At 33.5% G+C, this 23,234-nt stretch overlaps 1 protein-coding gene across 2 annotated transcripts in view; it reads left to right on the forward strand.

Annotated features, from left to right (window-relative positions):
• Nucleotides 1-22,081, forward strand: part of LOC132728902 (DNA replication ATP-dependent helicase/nuclease DNA2-like) — a gene marked incomplete at its 3' end in the record, with an annotated part of 30,090 nt that extends 8,009 nt beyond the window's left edge. For both annotated transcript variants that reach the window (XM_060714613.1, XM_060714614.1), the window contains 21 exon segments: nucleotides 1,578-1,739; nucleotides 2,129-2,287; nucleotides 2,577-2,601; nucleotides 3,042-3,104; nucleotides 3,638-3,723; nucleotides 4,427-4,549; nucleotides 5,345-5,404; nucleotides 6,005-6,053; nucleotides 7,865-7,942; nucleotides 8,479-8,596; nucleotides 12,107-12,278; nucleotides 13,367-13,552; nucleotides 14,879-14,989; nucleotides 15,615-15,752; nucleotides 16,281-16,406; nucleotides 17,054-17,133; nucleotides 18,641-18,693; nucleotides 19,406-19,454; nucleotides 19,809-19,924; nucleotides 20,998-21,126; nucleotides 21,323-22,081. In XM_060714613.1, the coding sequence (XP_060570596.1) occupies nucleotides 1,578-1,739; nucleotides 2,129-2,287; nucleotides 2,577-2,601; nucleotides 3,042-3,104; nucleotides 3,638-3,723; nucleotides 4,427-4,549; nucleotides 5,345-5,404; nucleotides 6,005-6,053; nucleotides 7,865-7,942; nucleotides 8,479-8,596; nucleotides 12,107-12,278; nucleotides 13,367-13,552; nucleotides 14,879-14,989; nucleotides 15,615-15,752; nucleotides 16,281-16,406; nucleotides 17,054-17,133; nucleotides 18,641-18,693; nucleotides 19,406-19,454; nucleotides 19,809-19,924; nucleotides 20,998-21,126; nucleotides 21,323-22,081 (2,842 nt within the window).
• Nucleotides 22,082-23,234: the final 1,153 nt, after the last annotated feature.

Below are 23,234 nucleotides of genomic sequence, written 5' to 3' on the forward strand. Positions count from 1 at the left end.
ATAATTATGCCCCTTTTTCGACTTAGAAATTCTTGGTTAAGTTTTTGCGTGTAAGCTGGTATCTCCATAACTACTGAAGGGAATGGATTGAAACTTCACACACTTGTTCTCTGTGATTATCTAAGATGATTGGCACAAGTCCCATAACTCTGATTTGCTTTTTTACATAATTATGCCCCTTTTTCGACTTAGAAATTCTTGGTTAAGTTTTTGCGTGTAAGCTGGTATCTCCATAACTACTGAAGGGAATGGATTGAAACTTCACACTCTTGTTGTCTGTGATTATCTTAGATGATTGGCACAAGTCCCATAACTCTGATTTGCTTTTTTACATAATTATGCCCCTTTTTCGACTTAGAAATTCTTGGTTAAGTTTTTGTGTGTAAGCTGGTATCTCCATAACTACTGAAGGGAATGGATTGAAACTTCACACACTTGTTTTCTGTGATTATCTAAGATGAATGGCACAAGTCACATAACTGATTTGCTTTTTTACATAATTATGCCCCTTTTTCGACTTAGAAATTCTTGGTTAAGTTTTTGCGTGTAAGCTGGTATCTCCATAACTACTGTAAGGAATGGATTGAAACTTCACACTCTTTTTGTCTGTGATTATCTTAGATGATTGGCACAAGTCCCATAACTCTGATTTGCTTTTTTACATAATTATGCCCCTTTTTCGACTTAGAAATTCTTGGTTAAGTTTTTGTGTGTAAGCTGGTATCTCCATAACTACTGAAGGGAATGGATTGAAACTTCACACACTTGTTTTCTGTGATTATCTAAGATGAATGGCACAAGTCACATAACTGATTTGCTTTTTTGCATAATTATGCCCCTTTTTTGACTTACAAATTCGTGGTTAAGTTTTTGCGTGTAAGCTGGTATCTCCATAGCTACTGAAGGGAATGGATTGAAACTTCACACTCTTGTTGTCTGTGATTATCTTAGATGATTGACACAAGTTCCATAAGTCTGATTTGCTTTTTTACATAATTATGCCCCTTTTTCGACTTAGAAATTCTAGGTAAATTTTGCTTGTAAGCTGGTATCTCCATAACTACTGAAGGGTTTGTACCTTTTCGGACAATTTTATGTATTCATATAGGTAAGCATTATTATACTCAATGAAACACCCTTGTGACAACTTTTGGAATAGTCGAGCGTTACTGTCCCCCCACAGTTCTTGTTTTACTCTGTTGTGTACCGTTCTTGGTGGCTCCATTGGAATATTTTATGTTGCGAATGTAACTAGATTAAGGAAAACTAGTAGTAGTAACAGTGAGATTAAGAGTTTTGATTCTATCTATTTAGAACAGGTATAGCTACATGTAGCTGTTGACTGGACCTGTGTAATGACACATGAGGAAATAATCCCAACCATAATGCTATAATTAAGATATTACAGAGCAAATCTGGTTAGCTCAGTTACAATGTAATAGAGGATATTTGTTTGTTTTGCATGTAAGATTGAAATATATTCCATTGTGTTCATTGAAGCTAGATAAGTCTGACTGCATTGAAGTAAAATTCAGCAAGTTTAAGGTTAATACATGCACTGTTTGTGTTTTTTTCAGAGAAGTACTAGGTGTGACAGGTCAGATTAAAGCTCCATGTGGCAGCTATGGTCGGCATACAGTTGTTAAAGTTGAGTTTTCAAATGACAGGCATCAGATGACACTAGACATATGCTCACAGCCAGGGGATGTTCACCGGAAATGTATACTCAGTGGATTCTGGTATATAAATTTTGTATAATATTAATAAGTCCCTATGTGATTATTAACTATAACTTGTACATGATCTATTACATGTATTTGTATTTGGCTCTCATGGATTTTACTAGGACGGATCAATCTTTGCAGTTCCATTCCTCGTAAGATTCTAGCATGGTAAAATACACTGAAAGGATTCAAATACAAATTCCAGATCAAGATACTGTCATAATTATGCTATTGTATATGTATTTCAGTTAATCAGGGGGTGGGGGTGGGGGGAGCACACAAATTTACACTTTGTAAACAACAATTGTATGTCTCTGTATAGATGTTTCAATTTGATAGTATTGAAGACAATGTATAGTATAGAAATAAAATGCATGAAGTATAATTTGTTAATTTTTGTTTAGGTTAGACAGTCATATATCAGAAGGAGACACAGTGCACATCCTCGCAGATTTTACAGACAATGTTTGTCACATCACTGACCAGTCTGGATTGCTAATTATCAATCCTGACCTTCTTCTGTCAGGAACTACAGTTGTATCCAGTGTTTTTTGTATGAGAAAGTAAGATTATTTATTACAGTGTTTAAAAATTCTTCTTTATCCTTTATCCCGCAGGCATCAAATGATTCTAAATACCACTAAATACAAATATCAGCAGGCACATCTGTGTGATAAGATCATGGTCTGCACTGTTCTCTATTCAGTCAGTACATTTTTCTTCAAGCTTAAAATACTTTCTAAAGTAAGTTAGCTTGATTTGTTAGATTTTAAGTCATGACAACTCAATAATTTTCGAACCCACAACAGTGAGAGAGGAAAATGATTTAAAGTCATATTTTCTTTGTTGTAGATCAATACTGAAGGAAAAGTTTAAGGTAAGAAGTTGTTTATATTACGTGTACTACAGTACTAGAATCTGAAATGTCAAGGCTGAAGGCAATCAGAATGTTAAATTCTCAATGTCACTTGTTTCAAATTTTAATTATTATATATTTTGATATACAATGACCAAATGTTAAATGTAAATTGCACAAATTAAAACATTTTTCTTTTAAAAATCTTAGGTACTGCACCTTGATATGTCATTTCAACAACATTAAAATCTGGCCATTATTGTTAAGCATAACACCCAGAAATAAAATTTCAAGAATTATTAAAAACAAAATCAGTCATGGTAAAGTAGATGTATGAATATTGTATCTTTTATTTGACACTCTGCTTGTTTTGTGTTTGCATAAATACAACATGATGATAAACATTAAACAGGTTTGTCATCTTGACATGAAAGTAATAAGAAAGTTATCTCCCTTTACAGGGTTGTGACAGTAGAAATATACAGATGCTTTATGGAAGTATTATTCATGCTGTCTTTCAACAGGTATAGTTTATTTAATTTTTTCACCATTAGCCTGTTGGTTTAAAAATGATTCACCACTAGTATAAAGGTAGGCCTTTCAGACCAGGTTCTAAACTGATGCAAGCTCATTTATTCTGATTATCTACTGTTTACACCAGAGCAAGGAAAACGTGTTTTACACTCACTTGTAAGACAAGCCGCATGCTTTAATTGAGATCATTTTCATGCTCCTTTTATGAATGGATTGCGTTCTTAGGATGACATCTTTGTGTTGTTGCGAATGAAGTTGTAAATTCATACACTGTTTAGTGGAATCTTGTCAGAGCCTCGTTACCTCTATAAACAGTTACTCTTGCGCTAGATATACTGGTCTGTACCGTTTTAAGTTAGTAATATCATTAAACTGTCCACATTTTTTTCTGAGACATTGGGATTTTACCAATCTCTTTCAAATTTTGACAAAATAATTACTTCTTACAACAAATTTATACTATATTTTGTTGGATGAAAATAAGTTCCTCAGTATCTTTAAATGTCCAAAATTGTTGTTTTAGGTGTTAAAGAAAAAGTTGAGCACAGCAGAAAGTATTATACAAGAATCAACCACCATTGTCAAACAACTTAGTAATCTTCTAGAGATGTAAGTAATATGGTATTTATATTCTGTTTTTTATACCATATAACAACTGGTTTTTTTGTGTGTTTTTTTTTTTTAATTTCACTGCCACCCTGTTATAATGTTACCCATTATAATGCTAACGTCATTATAATATAATGCTCATAGGCCTTGGGTTGAAAGTTGCAATTTAACATTTGATAATGATGTTTATCAGTTCAACAGGAAACAGTATTTCACTTTTGATTAAGTATTCAGTGACACCAACAATTCATATTGTACAAATATCTTGGCAGTTTTACAAGCACCTCTCTGTGCATTATTTCTGGTGCATGTAGTTACATGAGTAACCATCTGTAAGCTAGCTGAATTACTTTGTCATATGAAAGATTCCAAAATCCTTTATAGGATTCAAACCTGCAGCACGGATGGCCAAGTGCTTTGACTAAAGCTACCTTAACCATGGAGATCCTACATCATTAAGCTTTATAGAAACCTGATTATGAAACATGTACTTGCAACTGATATGTGTCACTTTGAAGTCATCTGCCAGGGACTAACCAATTCTGATGTCACATGTGGAAACAATGTTATGACCAAAGTAAGGCTTGAACCCACCGTAATTTTTATAGAGGGAGACACCTATACTATCAGGCTGCTGTTGCTGCCCTCAGATCTATGTTTTTATCTATAAAATTAATGTACATGTATAAATCTGCTATTTTAGGTATGCTAATCAAGTAAGAGAGGAGAAGGTTATGGAGGAGATAAAGAATTACTTACCTCAAATGATCTCATGGTTCACACAATATACTAGATTTGGGAGTAGCTTCACTGCCAAAAAACAGAGGTAATTTTTATGTGATTAATCTTTAATGGGTCATAACTTTCCAAATGTTGTTAATGTCATATGACAACATTGCAGGTGGAGAAAGAACTAGGGTGCCCTTCCATGCATTATTTCTAGACCAGCAATGGCCAGAATTATAACTCAAAGTTCATGGTTATATTTAGTGGTCAAAGGTAAAAAATAAGTGCATTTCTACACATTCAGACTTTAACTTCACCATAGATTTACAGATTCTCTTATAACTTGGCACAAATGTCAACCTCAATATGAAAGAGTTTCACATGCAAAAAGCAGAACTGCAGCTCAAAGGCCTTTGGTATCTGGATATCATATTATCACATTTAGTGATGCACAGCTAAAGTGCACAGTTATATAATTATGAAAGATGTATACCCAACTTATTCATTATTAGTATCAGAATGTCAAATTTAATTTTCTAAGTAAATGGCGTTAACATGTATATATTTCCATACTAACATGTCCAACATGTATATATTTCCATACTAACATGTCCAACATGTATATATTTCCATACTAACATGTTCAAAGTGAATATGTCGAGCTATCTCAATATAGAATAATGAGCTAATTCTGCTTCAGTATTTTGATGTTGCATATGACAGCATATGTTTTGTCAATTCATGCTTGTATCATAATATAACATGATGCATTCTTGTCTTAACAAAGAAATAATAGATGCACATCAATATATAATCAGTGATTATGATGGTAACCACTGATTGTTGAAATGAAGTAATGCATGTTGTAATATATTTATGATTTTATTGATTCCAGTGACTCAGACATACTTGTAACCAAAGTTTGTGATATAGAAGAAAACATGTGGTCTCCAAGGTAATGCATTATTTGTTCAGTATTTCAACCTTTAACTTTCATTAACCATAATTGATTAGCCTTTGCCAACAGTATAGAGCCAGGCCAGCCATCTTGTCTGTTTGATGGCTAATTATTTTGATTTTGACATCCCTTAAACAGACTGTTCTAAATTCATAGCAGGGCATATCTGTTACTCAATTTCAGGAGGTTATGTTTAAGATGAAAGGCTTTGAGACTTGTATGGTACTGTTTGACAGTTAATCTAAACAGTGTTCATGTGTTTGATACACATACTAACCCGTTCCTCCACAAGTTATGGTTAAATTCTCCACATAAAACATTTAAAAACAAATTGCATGAAATATGAATATGTCAAGGTTTTATATAGATTTATTTTACTATAGTTTTTACAACAATACATCTAATGGCTGCTTCTGATTTGAACTACATGACTAGAAGGAGTAGAAGCAATTCATCAACCACCTGAAATCGCACACATTTGTCCAGAAACATAATAATAGGTCACAGAATAAAAAACATAACTCTTGCATTAATATTCATTTAATTACTTCCCTTTGTTGGTTTTAATTCGTCTGACACTTGTTCTTTTCTTTTCAGATTTGGTATTAAGGGAAAGATTGATCTCACAGTTGAAGTTAAAATTAAAGTAAGCGTTGCCTAACTCTTCTTTACAATTTATGTAATTTAACAAAATAGTTATGACAAAATTAAAGTCAAAGTGACTAGAACATGATTTTTAGCTCGACTTTTCTATGAAAAGGGGAGCTATCCTACTCGCCCCGGCGTCGGCGTCGGCGTCGGCGTCACACCTTGGTTAAGTTTTTCGTACCACCCCACTTTATTTCAGAAGTATTACAAGTATGGCTTTGAAACTTACCATACTTGTTCACCATCATAACCTCCATCTACAGACAAGAGTACATAACTCTGTCAAGGTTTTTGACAGAATTATGGCCCTTTTTTGACTTAGAAAAGTGTATTGAGCTTGGTTAAGTTTTTTGTACCACCTCACTTTATTTCAAAACCATTGGAGGTATTGCTTTGAAACTGACCATACTTGTTTACCATCACGACCTTCATCAACAGACAAGAGACATAACTCTGTCAAGGTTTTTGACAGAATTATGCCCCTTTTTGACTTAGAAAATACATTGAATATGGGTAAAATCCACTTATTGCCTTAACCCTTTGAGATATTGCTTTGAAACTTTTAATGCTATTTCACATCATTACCCCCATCTGTACGCAAGAGAAGGTAACTCTGTCAAGGATTTGTTTTAAAATTAAGGCCTTTTATCGACTTAGAATCTTGGTTAAGTTTTTAGTACCAGTCCACTTTTTGACTGAACTGTTTGAGATATTAATTTGAAAGTTGGAATACTTGTTTACAATCATGATTCCCAAACATGTCCAGGAGAAGGTAATTCTGTCAAAGATTTTATTTGAATTATGGCCCTTAACTGTCAATGTTTTGTATTATAGGCAAGCACTAAAAAACTTAAAAAATCTAAAAAAAAATTCATTCCTATCCACTTGTTCACTTTACCATAAATTATGTCATATAAACATTGCTGTAATATTCAAGGGTATCAAACAACTAGTTTTTTTTTCTTTCTTACCAGCCCTCTTTTGACTTAAACATTTCAAACTTTGCTGCAGTGTTCAAGGGTATCACACAATTCAGTAAAATAATTCTTCACTAAATATCTTAATGCTCATGGCCATTGTTCACTTTAAAAATACAGAGATTCTTGTATTGCCTTTTACTGCAAAAACTTTTTTTATTGGCAAGCAATAAAAAAGTCGAGCGCGCTGTCTTACGGACAGCTCTTGTTTGATTAAGTAATTAATTATTTTTTTTTTGTGACCTTGGGCAGGATGGGGGGAAAAGCTTTAGTTTCTGCAACAAAGTAAAGTTCATTTACATGATTTTTCATTTATATTTATGGAGATCTCTTCAGTGTATTATTTTGGGATCAAATATTGCCAATTGATTTGATTTTCCTTGTGGTAGCTGGATATCTTCCTTGCATTAAAAATATAATGTCCATAACAGGTTTTAAAATGACAGAATGACAGTAATCTAGGGAAAATTCTTGAAGGGAACTGACCCTAGCCACTTGGCAATGGAGTTCTTTCAGTCTGGATCAGTTTGACTTTATGTCACACAAACACAGTATTGCATTATTTCATCTGAGTTGAATCACTGACCTTCTGCAAGTTGACTGGATAGCTTTCATACATGAAAAAAAACCAAAGTCTCTGATGGGATTCAAACCAACACTGGTAAGGGACAAGTAAGTCAGCAATCTTAACCACTAAATAGAGAAGAATTTTTATGTTTAAAATGGAAATGTAAGATATTTCGTTTATATATGATTTTTTACAAGAAGTTGTTGTGATCCAAGATTTCTGATATAAATAACAAACATTTACATGAATAAATATATTTACCAGAACGAGCCAGGTACAACCATGCTGCCATTAGAATTGAAGACTGGTAGAACATCATACTCTGTGGAACATAAAGGCCAGGTTTGTCAAATATTTTTATTTCAAACTTTGTAATCGTTATGGATTTATATCACACTTGCTTGTAGAAAATGCCCTCTCTACATGTGGCAGTATACAAGTAATGTAACCCTGCACCTCCACTTCATACTAAGAGGGGTGCAGGAATAAGCAGGGGAAATGATCTACTAGATCTAGTGTTTTTACTTTGCCCTGATGCTTTATCCCAAGTGATTTTACTTCACTACTTGGTGCATGCAGTGATATATCAAAAATGGCCTGGGATTTAGCCTAACCCAAATTACTTGGTTTTGCTATCCAGTTGTTCCCCACAGGATAGAGATTTAGCTTTTCTGGTCTTGTAGTCATTGACTTGGTATTTTCCATGGTTGAGAAAGATAATAAATGACTAAATTTACTATAGAATGCTAAAATAGCAGTTAGGTATAGAATGGTTTTCCTGAACTCTGAGTTGAAGGCCTTACAAATGCAGAGAATCATATGATCAGAACATGTAGACAGGCTGATAGTATGATTTAATTAACAGTATATTTTCATAGGTGACCCTTTACTCTATGATGTGTGGAGATCGGAGAAAAGATCCTAAGAAAGGCATGCTGCTGTATCTAAAAGAACCCAGTATGAAAATTATACCTGCTGATCACATACACCAAAAAGGTTTCTATTTTATTTACTATTCACTTAAAATACAAATAATCTAGGCTTCATGTTTGTTATCTAGGCTTCATGGTTGTTAATTAGACTTCATGGTTGTCATCTAGACTTCATGGTTGTTATCTAGGCTTCATGGTTGTTATCTAGACTTCATGGTTGTTATCAAGGCTTCATGGTTGTTATCTAGGCTTCATGGTTGTTATCTAGGCTTCATGGTTGTTATCAAGGCTTCATGGTTGTTATCTAGGCTTCATGTTTGTTATCTAGACTTCATGGTTGTTATCTAGACTTCATGGTTGTTATCTAGTCTTCATGGTTGTTATCTAGGCTTCATGGTTGTATATCTAGACTTCATGGTTGTTATCTAGACTTCATGTTTGTTATCAAGACTTCATGTTTGTTATCTAGGCTTCATGGTTGTTATCTAGACTTCATGCTTGTTATCTAGACTTCATGCTTGTTATCTAGACTTTCATGCTTGTTATCTAGACTTCATGCTTGTTATCTAGACTTCATGTTTGTTATCTAGACGTCATGCTTGTTATCTAGACTTCATGGTTGTTATCTAGACTTCATGGTTGTTATCTTGACTTCATGGTTGTTATCTAGACTTCATGGTTGTTATCTAGACTTCATGGTTGTTATCAAGACTTCATGTTTGTTATCTAGACTTCATGGTTGTTATCTAGACTTCATGGTTGTTATCTAGACTTCGTGTTTGTTATCTAGACTTCATGGTTGTTATTTAGACATCATGGTTGTTATCTAGACTACATGTTTGTTATCTAGACTTCATGGTTGTTATCTAGGCTTCATGTTTGTTATCTAGACTTCATGTTTGTTATGTAGACTTCATGGTTGTTATCTAGACTTCATGGTTGTTATCAAGGCTTCATGGTTGTTATCTAGGCTTCATGGTTGTTATCTAGACTTCATGGTTGTTATCAAGGCTTAATGTTTGTTATCTAGACTTCCTGCTTGTTATCTAGATTTCATGGTTGTTATGTAGACTTCATTGTTGTTATCTAAACTTCATGGTTGTTATCTAGACTTCATGGGTTGTTATCTAGGCTTCATGTTTGTTATCTAGACTTCATGTTTGTTATCTAGACTTCATGGTTGTTATCTAGACTTCATGGTTGTTATCTAGGTTTCATGGTTGTTAACAAGACTATGTTTGTTATCTAGACTTCATGGTTGTTATCTAGACTTCATGGTTGTTATGTAGACTTCATTGTTGTTATCTAGGCTTCATGGTTGTTATCTAGGCTTCATGGTTGTTATCAAGGCTTCATGGTTGTTATCTAGGCTTCATGTTTGTTATCTAGACTTCATGGTTGTTATCTAGACTTCATGGTTGTTATCTAGTCTTCATGGTTGTTATCTAGGCTTCATGGTTGTTATCTAGACTTCATGGTTATCTAGACTTCATGTTTGTTATCAAGACTTCATGTTTGTTATCTAGGCTTCATGGTTGTTATCTAGACTTCATGGTTGTTATCTAGACTTCATGCTTGTTATCTAGACTTCATGCTTGTTATCTAGACTTCTTGCTTGTTATCTAGACTTCATGTTTGTTATCAAGACTTCATGTTTGTTATCTAGACGTCATGCTTGTTATCTAGACTTCATGGTTGTTATCTAGACTTCATGGTTGTTATCTTGACTTCATGGTTGTTATTTAGACTTCATGGTTGTTATCTAGACTTCATGGTTGTTATCAAGACTTCATGTTTGTTATCAAGACTTCATGGTTGTTATCTAGACTTCATGGTTGTTATCTAGACTTCGTGTTTGTTATCTGGACTTCATGGTTGTTATTTAGACTTCATGGTTGTTATCTAGACTACATGTTTGTTATCTAGAACTTCATGGTTGTTATCTAGGCTTCATGTTTGTTATCTAGACTTCATGTTTGTTATCTAGACTTCATGGTTGTTATCTAGACTTCATGGTTGTTATCAAGGCTTCATGGTTGTTATCTAGGCTTCATGGTTGTTATCTAGACTTCATGGTTGTTATCAAGGCTTAATGTTTGTTATCTAGACTTCATGCTTGTTATCTAGATTTCATGGTTGTTATGTAGACTTCATTGTTGTTATCTAAACTTCATGGTTGTTATCTAGACTTCATGGTTGTTATCTAGGCTTCATGTTTGTTATCTAGACTTCATGTTTGTTATCTAGACTTCATGGTTGTTATCTAGACTTCATGGTTGTTATCTAGGTTTCATGGTTGTTAACAAGACTATGTTTGTTATCTAGACTTCATGGTTGTTATCTAGACTTCATGGTTGTTATGTAGACTTCATTGTTGTTATCTAGACTTCATGGTTGTTATCTAGACTTCATGGTTGTTATCTAGGCTTCATGGTTGTTATCTAGGCTTCATTGTTGTTATCTAGGCTTCATGGTTGTTATCTAGACTTCATTGTTGTTATCTAGGCTTCATGGTTGTTATCTAGACTTCATGCTTGTTATCTAGACTTCATGGTTGTTATCTAGGCTTCATGGTTGTTATCTATACTTCATGGTTGTTATCTAGGCTTCATGCTTGTTATCTAGACTTCATGGTTGTTATCTAGGCTTCATGGTTGTTATCTATACTTCATGGTTGTTATCTAAACTTCATGTTTGTTATCTAGACTTCATGGTTATCTAGGCTTCATGGTTGTTATCTGGACTTCATTGTTGTTATCTAGACTTCATGGTTGTTATCTAGACTTCATTGTTGTTATCTAGACTTCATTGTTGTTATTTAGGCTTCATGGTTGTTATCAAGACTTCATGGTTGTTATCTAGACTTCATGGTTGTCATCTAGACTTCAAGGTTGTTATCTAGACTACATGGTTGTTATCTAGGCTTCATGTTTGTTATCAAGACTTCATGGTTGTTAACTAGACTTCATGGTTGTTATCTAGACTTCATGGTTGAAGACTGATCATTAATAGCGGAAAAATGTATAGATGCCTGATAGCTCACTAAAGTGATCCAAGGGTGTCCCATTTGAATCTCTGTACATATTTTTCACCTTGTATCAGCTAACATTTGGCATTCAGCAGGGGATGTGATTAAATTGCTACAAGTTGATTTTGAATTGTACATCCTAGTGTATGCATCCTAGTGGCCAGCATAGATTTAAATCTTCTATGCCCCAGATTTAAATACAGGTTGTTAACCTTATCCCTAGATCCTTTAGATGCTTGTCACAATGGCTTGTTTGAGCAGCTAGTATAGAGCCATCCGGCACTAACATTTGGTATCACCAAATTCAAATGTTTACTGTCTGAATTAATCTTTAACATTGAAACACCTTATTGTTGCAATGAATAGGTTGAAATTTAAACAAGGGCAAGAGTATCATACAAACTTAACATGGTGAAGGTTAACCAAAGGAAAATAAACAAATGTTATTATTCAACTTATATTGAAAGGTTTGTTTAATTTCAATTTTGTATTAAAGTTTTCATGTCGTGCCACTTATAAAAATGTATATGTTTTCTTTGTATTCAGGTCTTATTCAGTTACGGAATGAAATGGCGTATTACATATCTAGACAAGTGTTAAAATCAACAGAAGACAGTGAGCCAAAAACATTTACACTTGGCAGGTTGCCAGATCCCATTTCAAATATCCGAGCCTGTCAGAAATGTCCTCAACTAATAAATTGCTCTATTTATCAGAGGTACACTAAGTTAAATCAATATGGATTAAAAACTAACTCATTTCAAAAATAAATACTTTTCTGTAACATGCTATCATTTAACAGTTTTCATAATGCCTGTTTTTGCCATGTGATGTTGTTAAGGTAGGAATTGAGAGATTGGCCCCGCCCGAAGGTCATTGATTTTCCTTATTTGTATATAGTAAAAAACTTAAAAAATCATCTTTTAAAAAACCCAAATAGCTAGAGCTTACATATTAAGCATAAAACATCCTCTAGTGAGTGTCTACCAAATTTTTTCAAATAAAAGCCCTGGGATAAAAATTGGCTTTGCCCCAGACGATCATTGATTTTTCTTCTTTGTATATAGTATAAAACTCAAAAGATCCTCTTTTAAAAAACCAAAATAGCTAGAGCTTAGATATTAAGCATGAAACATCTTTTAAAGGGTGTCTACCAAGTTTGTGTAAATAAAAGCCCTGGGGTAAAAATTGGCCCTGCCCCATGGAGTCATTGTTTTTCCCTTTTTTTTATATAGTAAAAACTAAAAAAAGTCTTCTCTAAAAAACCACAAAGAGATAGAGCTAAGATATTTAAAATGAAACATCTTCTAATGGGTGTCTATCTAGTTTGTTCAAATAAGGGCCATTTGGTTAAAATTGGCCCCGCCCTGGGGATCATTGATTTTCCTTATATGTGTATAGTAAAAACTTAAAAGATCTTCTCATGAAAAACCCAAAGAGCTAGAGTTTAGATACTAAGCATGAAATATCTTCTAGTGAGTGTCTACCAAGTTTGTTCAAATACAAGTCCTGGAGTCAAAATTGGCCCCTCCGAGGGGTGGGGGGGGTCATTATTTCTCCCTATATGTATGTAGTAAAAACTTAAAAAATCTTCTTATTAAAACCCCAGAGAGCTAGTGCTTAGACTCTTATTTATCATGAAACATCTTCCAATGGGTGTCTACCAAGTTTGTTCAAATAAAAGCCCCTGGTTTAAAATTGGCCTTGGCCCAGGGGCCTATATACAGGTGAGCGATTTCAGGGCCATCATGGCCCTCTTGTTTTTGTTTTTTTTTCAATTTTTTTTTTTTTTTTATTTTTTTAAAGAAAAGTAGAAGGAAGACAAAGTGATTCTAGTGGAATGTCAGGATTGGTTGATGAAACTTTAGGACATTTAACTTCTGATCACATGACATATTTCATCCAATGGTGTCTCATGTTAGATTTAGAATCTCAACTTGGCCAATCAAAAAAGACGTTAGCAGATATATGGTGCAAAAGCTCTGTAAAACGGTATGACTTTTTAAGTAAAAATACATATAGGATTATTTCTTACATGCATTCTTCCATAAAAAATGATTAAGTTTTTGTTCATCAGATTGAATTTTAATGAACAAATCTGTAATAATCTGGTCCTGCATACAGGAATATATTTTGATATGAACACTACTTGGGGAAACTATATTAAAAAAGCACCCTGGCGAATTTAATATGAGTTTTCAAGGTGTGTACAAGTCAAAATATATCCTGTTTTAAATAGAACGATGTTAAAGGAGTTCTACCAGACTTCAATGTTAAATGAACAATTAAAACAATATCCAAATTATATTGATGCAAAATATGGCAAAGAAATCTGTTCTAGAAGGTTCAGGCTGTCTTTGCTCCATTCAGATGTCATTTTAATATTTTTGTTGCAGGGTTTTTTTTCTCTACTTTGGGAATGGTGCCGGTACCAGAGTGATTGGGAAAAAATGCGTTATTGACTAAAATTTGGAATTTTTTAATGCATTTTTTGAGCTACAAATGAGATTAGACATCATGAATAAAGATAGCTAATAGCTTCTACTGTCAAAATAGAACTACTGAATAGTGATTTATATGAATATGTTGGATTTAAATGATTTTAGAAAAATCACTTGGCCTTTTGGGCATTTTGAACAGCCATTTTGGGAATTTAACATTGGAAATTGGGAATTTTAATGTCTATTTTCTATTGGGAATGGTACAGTTTTAAGGTAGTATTTATATAAAGAAAAAAAAACACTGTGTTGTGAACGGCTTGTATCGTTAACATTATATGGAAAATGTTATATGGAATGCACACACCTGTTCTGTATGAAATATATATATTGGATACTACTGTGACCAATATGGGAATATATTGAACAGTCATGTGGCTCAATTAATTAGCAGTGTTTGGTTAAATATAGTAAATATAGGATAATTGTTGTTTTTTTCTTATGAATTACTCATTTACTTAGCTCACCTGATTTATAGTCTCTTTAATTGGTAAAACAGACAAATAGTGCCTTTCCTGTGAAATAATGGGTTTTATAACTTGTCGTATTTAAACCAAACTTCTACTAGACATTGATCACAAATACATGTAGATCTTTGTTTCCTTTTCAACTGGCCAGATCCTGTCACTGGCTTCAAAATAAATTAATAGTCTCTTACAGAAAGTAGGCATATTATATCTAGACTGTGCAAGAAAAATATTTTGTTTTAAACTAATGCTTGAGTTTTGATATGTAACCTAGCTTAATGAGACTCCGTTGAGTAATTTAAGGCCAATATTGCCCTATTGTTTATTAAATTAACATTTCTATAATTGTAAAGAGAGGAAGCAGGCCTATGTTTGGGTGGAATGAGACTACATGCAGAGATCTGTGAGGAGATAGGTGAAGATGCTGTTATACTCACATTCTCTCGTCATTCACAATATTTGAGGTACTGGTTATTTTGTTGAATAATAAATATGCCTTTTAATCCTTAATCTGCTGAATTTGTGTAATAATTGATCATTTCATTTGCTTTTAAAATGAAACAGTCCATTCAGAGTTAGAAAGATTTCAATATAATGATACAAAAATTGAGCTACCACCAGTATGTAGAATCTCGGGTCAGACAACATGGATGTGCAGGCTGGTCTGGCTCTATACTGATTGCTAACGCTAATCACCTTTGGTTCCAGCAGTTTATAGATGCTTCTAGTTGGTACAATGAAAATGTTTTCCTCGATTTCAGAATTTTGAAATCTTGGATTTTGGAAAAAAATACTAGATGTCCGTCAAGATTTATCATACAAAATAAAATATTGCCTTATTTATTTAAGATTTTATAATTATGATGGCAGTAAATCAGTTTTTCTCTACAAATGTTTGAAGGTAAATTTGAAAGTTGTTTCCAAATTTAATTTATTACTATAAGGCAAGGAAGTACGCCAAATTTCCATTAAAGTAGGATGCATATTCTAGTATTATCTGCTTTAGGCTTTTTCTTCTTATAATTAATTTGATAAAATTTTGTTTAATCTTGCTCAATCATCTATTTTCATATTGCATTCTTGCTATAGAGATGCTGCATTATCCTGTACTGGTATAATAGCCCAAGATAGTGTAGTAATCAGCAGGGAAGATCCGGCCTGGGTGGCTGTTTGTACAGGTTTTGTACAGGAAGTTGCAAACTCTACCATACAGGTGCTCTCTGAGAGGTAAATCTGTTTTTGTAGGTCACTGACTTTAAATCACTTGCCCTTATATCTCTGCGTTCAAATCCTGACAGGGACTTCAAATTTATCCTTGAGAGGAAGCAAAAAAGCTAGTTTATGGAACATTGGTGGTCAGGCATCAAAAAATATTTTCAGAGTCACCCTTCCTTCAGGGCAAATAGTTTCTAAATCCAATGTGCAGGCAACATTTTTCTACTTGTCCTGTATCAAGTTCTATTAAATTCTGACGTAATTACGAGCAGACGAGTAGAAATTTTGATATCTGGTGGTTATACTGAAATAATGCAGGAAGACACAATTGAAGTCTCCCTGCATCAGTAAAAGCTAAATTGTCACCATATGACCTTTACAGTGTTGGTATGACTTTATACCCAAACAAAAAAATAAATATATTAACTCTGCTGACAAATGTCTGTTTCTGGTCATTGGTGTTTAAAATCAATACCCAACTTTGTATGACATATTTTGTATAATTTGAGTAATATACCCCAATTACACATATGTTTTCAGGGAATCTGTTGACCGTCTGCTGGGCATGAAGGAGAGTACATTTCGTATAGATAAGAGTGACAGTTTTAGTACAGCAGGAATTTTATATACAAATGTCTCCAAATTAATGATGGATGATCCACACAGGTATGGTAGCAGTTACTTCTGCTAGATGGAGTCTGTTTCATTTAACTTTCAATCACAGGTGGCTCATGGCTAAGGAGTGAGCTGAGTTTGAATCTCACTTAAATGTTAGACTTTATTAATATTTGAAAGCTATCTGACAAGCTTATAGGAAGTTGGTGATTCTATAGTTAAGTGCCCGTTCAAGGATAAAATATTACACTACAAGAGGCATGGGAGGTCCTCGGTACTAGCACTAGTAATGCTAGAAATTCCCAGTATGACATTTACAGTGTTGATGTGACTTAAAATCCAACCATTAAAATATAATAATAAGTTACATAAACTTTTGTATGAATTATCAACAAAAGTCAGTTTAAAAAAGCAAAAAGCATTTGTAATACTTGGAAACTGCCAAAAAGGATTTCAGCCCAAATTTCACAGAGTGGACAACTTCATGTATATCTTATGTGAAATATGTAATTTAATCATTTTGGCAGATTTATGGACATTTGTTAGTTTCTAAATATGTAATATTGGCAGGAAGCCTGTTTATTTTTTTAAATATTTCTTGTCACTTGTTTTTATTGGTAACTTTCTTTAATGTTCATGTAATTTGAAGTTTATTTCATTTGTTTACTGTATAATGTTGTAAGATTGTCATCTTGCAGTAATAAATTGAGAAGACTGCTGATTGATAAAGTAAAGCCAGAGTTCACCAATACACTGTCAAAAGGAAATATTGAAAAAGGTATCAATCTTTTATCAAACATAGACTATTAGCTCATCAGCATTTGTAGTTTTTGTGCCCCCGTCCGGACAATCTGGACGTCTTTACGTCCGTCTGTCCGTTCTCTTTTGTGTCGCACGTAACTCAAAAAGTATTTGACCTAGAGTTATGATACTTTACAGGAATGTTGATCAGCATGTGTAGTTGTGCACCTGTGTATTTTCGTCTGTATTTTTAGTATTTTTAGAGTTATTGCCCTTGACTTAGTAAAATTTTGCAATTTTCAACTTGTGTCGCATGTAACTCAAAAAGTATTTGACCTAGAGTCATGAAACTTTACAGGAATGTTGATCAGCATGTGTAGTTGTGCACCTGGGTATTTTTGTCTGGATTTATCTAGTATTTTTAGAGTTATTGCCCTTGACTTAGAAAATTTTTGCAATTTTCAACTTGTGTCGCATGTAACTCAAAAACGATTTGACATAGAGTCATTAAACCTTGCGGGAATGGTTGCTCAGCATATTTAGTTTTGCACCTGGGGTTTCGCTTTTGGATTAATCCAGTATTTGTAGAGTTATTTCCCTTAGTAAAAACCGTTTCATTAGAGTTATTGCCCTTGACTTACAGTAGTATAAATTTGCAATTTTCAACTTGTTCATGCATAGCTTAAAAAGTATTTTACTTGTAGGCCTGAAAGTTTACAAGAATGTTGGTCAGCATGTGTACTTTTATGCACCTTGGGGTTTGCTTGTGGATTTATTCAGTATTTGTAAAGTTCTTGCCCTTTACTTAGTAAAAGATTTTTAGTTTTCAAAAAATATTTGACCTAGAGTCATAAGATTGACAGAACAGTGGCATGGTGGGGGCCATGGACACATTTCTAGTTCTCAATTATTTCAAAGCATTTAAAATTTGTCTTTTTCTCTTAACTGTCCAATTGCATGTTTACTACTTTACTTCTGTTTAAACTATTTTTTATTTTATTTTTTTGTTTGTTTAAATATAAGCACAAGTTAATATTAATCTTTTTAAGCTTCACCTTTGATGAAAAAAAGAACAACAACAAGCTATTGTCTTGACCTCTGTTGTAGTGATATTGGCAATGATATTGGTTTTTATAAAAAAAAATTTCTTCAATACTAATACAGTTATTACATTTAAAACATTGTTCGTGGCTGCACCTTGATGCGTTCTGCCTGCTACACCAATTTTTAGGTTAAAAAATTTAAAGGTCAAGGTCACTTGGACCTATAATAACAAAACATGAAACTGGTGGTTAAATCAAAGTGCATTTACCTAAGATATTCAGACTTTGAAGATGCACCTTGATAAGTCAAATGGTCACCATTATTTTGTCAAAGGTCAATGTGACCTTAATTTCAAATTATTTCATATTTAAAAAATGTACAGATTACAATCAAGAATTTAGAAAAGTGGAGCACACTGCTCCTCAGACAGCTCTTGTTATTTTCTCTTGTTCTGTTAGGATAATTCCATAAATTACTGATATTCAATTGTATGTTTACAGTTAAATCTGTCTTCAAGAGTCTCAACAAACCACAGAAAACAGCTATATTAAAGGTAAAGTCTTCTTTATAATGCATAGTGAGAAAAAATGGAGAATAAATTTTTAAAATGGTAGATCCTTGTCAATAACAAAATAATAACAATTCATAGAAATTGCAAGCTCAAACTTTAGTAAACATTTAAACCTTAAGCTGCATGATAATGCCACAAAATGGCAATGGGGCGGGTTTTTTTTTTACAAATATTTTCATTTTGAACATCAAAGGGTCTTTTTTTTCCCAAATTATGAATTACATGTATCTACATTGTACTGTAAAATAAGTTACAGAAATTTTCAAGGATCAGTACTCTCTAGTATGGGATGTAATTATTCTTACAAGCAGGTGAAAACTTGTAAAATAAATATTTGTCTAGCTGTTTAACTTCACCTTAAATATTAAAGTACATGTAGGTCATGAGAACTTTTTTTGATGTTCAAGTGGGAGATTTTTCTTCAAAAAGAGGGAGATTTTAGAATTTGCAATAAACAAAGAAGGAAGTTCTGACATTAAAAATAGGTAGATTTGTAAAAAATACCCCTTATTTTAAGAAAAATCTTTAAAAATATGGCTGCAGAAATAGGGAGTCTCCTGCTAAAAGTTGGAGAGTTCACATGTATGCCTACTAGCTGTTGGCCTTTAATAAACATACCCTTGATTTTAATAATAACAAATTGATAGTTAACAAATTGATAGTCAAATTGTAAGATTTCTTTTTTTTCCTTCAGGTTTTGATGTGTAAAGATTATGTGCTGATCAGGGGCTATCCAGGAACAGGTTATTTTATCTTTCTGTTCAATGTAATGTGACATGCTTTAAGATAAAATGAAAACACATACAGAAGAGTTATTTTTGGTTCTTAAAGGATAGTATTTTTCTCTATTTCACACCTTCACAGTGCACTACCATTCACAATTTAGTGAACAACATGTTACACAATAGCTGTAAAAGTTGTTTGTACCCTCAAGATTAGATGAGGAAAATCAAATTAACCGAATGCAGAAGCATCTCTATAAGGCATAGTGGAACATGTGAAGGCTTCCTGCACCAGTGAGGCTGGAAACTCACCATATGTCCATGAAGATTTTAATTTTTTATGTCCCACTCATAATGTTAAAACTGTTTTTCCAGGTAAAACATCCACCATTGTTGCCCTTGTAAAAGTATTAAATGAACTTGGCCTATCAGTTCTATTAACCAGTTACACTCACTCTGCAGTAGACAACATACTGCTAAAACTGAAAAAGGTAAGTTCTTAACTTTGTAAATTCTAGTGGTTCAGCTTACACTATGTCTGAAGCACTAATTTTACTGTGGTAAAATTTCATCAATGAAGACTCCTAAATACTCAGAAAGAATTTCATCAATTTCATTTTCATAATGATTCTCTTCTAGAATTTCGTCATTGTCATTTCTTTTATGGTTCTCTAATAGAATCAGTGTTGTCTCCTTTATGTTTGTATAAAAATGCTACTGACAGCATTTGATCAATGTTTGCTCTTTAATTATCCTCTTATAATATTTTAACAATGGTATTTCCTTACTGATATTCAGATCATTGTGGTCTCCTAAATTATGTTCTTATAAAAATTTCATCAATGTTATCTCCTTTATGTTCCTATAAAATCTTATCATTGTCATTTCCTTTCTGACACTCTGATAAAATTTGGTCAACGTTGACTCCTGAAAGATCCTCTGATACAATATCATCAGTGTCCTCTCTCTAATCATGCTTGTTTTTCATTTTGAAGTTCATATAAAATATCATCCTGAGTGAGACTCTGAAAGAATGTTTGTCATCACATGACAAATTTCATTCATGCCAACTATGTAGTGAGTAGTAATGCTATGGTACAATGTCATCCATAAATGAGCCACGTCACGACAAAACCAACATAGTGCATTTGCGACCAGCATTGATCCAGACCAACCTGCGCATCCTGATCAGACTGTGTGGATGTGCAGGCTGGTCTGGATCCATGCTGGTCGCAAACCCATTATGTTGGTTTTGTCGTGACGGGGCTCAAATAATGTCATTCATATCATGATGTTTATGATGATACAATTTCATGTAATGTTCTTAATCATACTCTGGTCTATCAATCACCATAGAATTTATACATTCAAAATCATAAAATTTTCACACCTTTTAGTGATGAGTTTTATCTTAAAATTATAGACTGTTGATATACATGTATGTAGATTGTCTATCATTGTCATATAATAGCTTTATAAGTCACTTTTGTCTACTAAATCTAATAAAATTTGTTTCAATAAAATTTATTGTAAACAAGATGATGATGTAGTCTGTATGTTGTAGGATGGTGTGAAGTTTCTCAGGATCGGGCGTGTTGCAAAGGTACATAGAGAGATTAGACAATTTACCATGGAAACAATGGCTAGAGGGATAACAAACACTACTGATTTAGAAACATTCTTTAATTCCCAGGTTTGTAAAATTACAATGTTTTACTACTAAGTTATTTTAAAAATCTAAAAAAAAAAGATGTAGCGTCATGGCTTGAAATGCTATAAAATGCAATTTTTTTCTAACTGTTTATATCACTTTTAAATGTTTTTTCACCTACCAAGAAAGGTGAAAATTTAAGAAAGAATACCTATGTTTTTTCTTGGTCTATTTACAGAAAATAGTTGCCACAAGCTGCCTTGGAATCAACCACCCTGTGTTCACCCAGAGACAGTTTGACATTTGTATTGTCGACGAGGCATCTCAGGTCCTCCAACCAGCGTGCCTTGGCCCACTTTTTTGCTCCAAAAGATTTGTTCTGGTTGGAGACCCAAAACAGCTCCCCCCTGTTGTCCAGAGCAAAGAGTCTCGCGAGCTTGGTATGGACGAGAGTCTTTTTCTAAGGCTGGATAACCTCGGTGCTACCTTTGATCTCAATGTTCAGTATCGAATGAATAGTGAAATAATGAGTATAAGTAATACTATAGTTTATAATGGATGCTTAAAATGTGGTAGTGATACTGTAGCCAACCAGACATTAATGTTTCCAGAACCTGATGTCATAAGAGATATTTTGGAAAGTAAGCCGTGGATGAAGGGAATTTTTGACTCAACGTTGTGCAATTCCGTAGTTATACTTGATACTAAATCTATATCAGCCAATCACATTCAAGTGAAGACTGGTGGATATCGAAACGAAAAGGAGGCATTTGTTGTGGAACAAGTGATATTGAACTTACACCGAGCAGGGGTAGAATGTGGTCGTATAGGAGTTATAGCCCCTTACAGGAGCCAGGTGTTACATATAAGGGAGAAACTAGGTAAAGGTCATTTAATGTCAGAGGTAGAGGTTAATACAGTGGATCAGTACCAAGGAAGAGATAAAGATATCATCATCATCTCATTTGTAATGAGTTCAAATGAGAAAACTGGAAAGGTAAAAAATATTTGAAATTGTTTTTATTCAAACTGTTCTGATCTCTAAAGGAGCTCCACTGACGTTGTCATGTGGGTTTGAATACCGCCAAGGACTTTGGATTCTTTCATGTTGTGAAGCTATCCAGCTACCTTACAAAATGGCGGTGGGTCTACTTGTGTGCCTTTCACTGCCTGAAATAATGCACAGAGGGGCACCTGAGGTCTTTCTCTGCCAGTAAAGTCGGAAATCACCATATGACCCCAGCCAATAATAACTAAACATATTTTCATTTGATCTGTGAAAGTTACCTGAAATATATCTATTTTAAAGCACACATAATATGTGAAAGGTGCAAATATATCTTTGAAAAAATCTGAGTATGTTTAACCTTGAATGGACCGTTACAGATTTAAAGATGGGCAAATTCATTTCACAAATTTAGTAAGTTCATTTAATTTCCAATTTCCCTCTTCTAAATATACAGGCTAATTTTTTATTTATTTATTTTTTATATTAATTTTTTTTTTATTTATTTATTTATTTATTTGAAAATTGAGAGAAAAAAATTAATCAGTACAAATGTTGTTAAATGAGCATACAAAGAAATTTTAGTTAGTATAAGGCATTAACAATCCACATGTGTAAAATTTGTAAAGTAGCTTTTGATACATTAGTAAAAGGCTCGAAATATGGTAGTAGAAAATTTAAGTCAACATTAAATGTACCATATGACATGCAGTGTTGTATGAAGTTATTAATGATGATTATGCCCCCATTTCGAAGAAAAGGGGGTATATTGCTTTGCACTTGTCGGTCCGTCGGTCCTCGGTCCGTCGGTCCGTAGACCAAATGGTTTCCGAGTGATAACTAAAGAACCCTTAGGCCTAGGAACTTCAAACTTGGTATGGTGATTGGTCATGACCAGTAGATGACCCCTATTGAAATTTTGGGGGTCAAGGGGTCAAAGGTCAAGGTCACATTGACCTTGTAAGCAAAACGGTTTCCGATCAATAACTAAAGAACCTTAAGGCGTAGGAACTTCAAACTTGGTATGGTGATTGGTCATGACCAGTAGATGACCCTATTGATTTTGGGTCAAGGGGTCAAAGGTCAAGGTCACATTGACCTTGTAAGCAAAAACGGTTTCCGATCAATAACTAAAGAACCTTTT

The sequence above is a fragment of the Ruditapes philippinarum genome, unplaced genomic scaffold (assembly GCF_026571515.1).
Source record: "Ruditapes philippinarum isolate M1 unplaced genomic scaffold, ASM2657151v2 ctg6703_1_1_1_1, whole genome shotgun sequence".
Classification (NCBI taxonomy): Eukaryota; Metazoa; Mollusca; class Bivalvia; order Venerida; family Veneridae; genus Ruditapes; species Ruditapes philippinarum.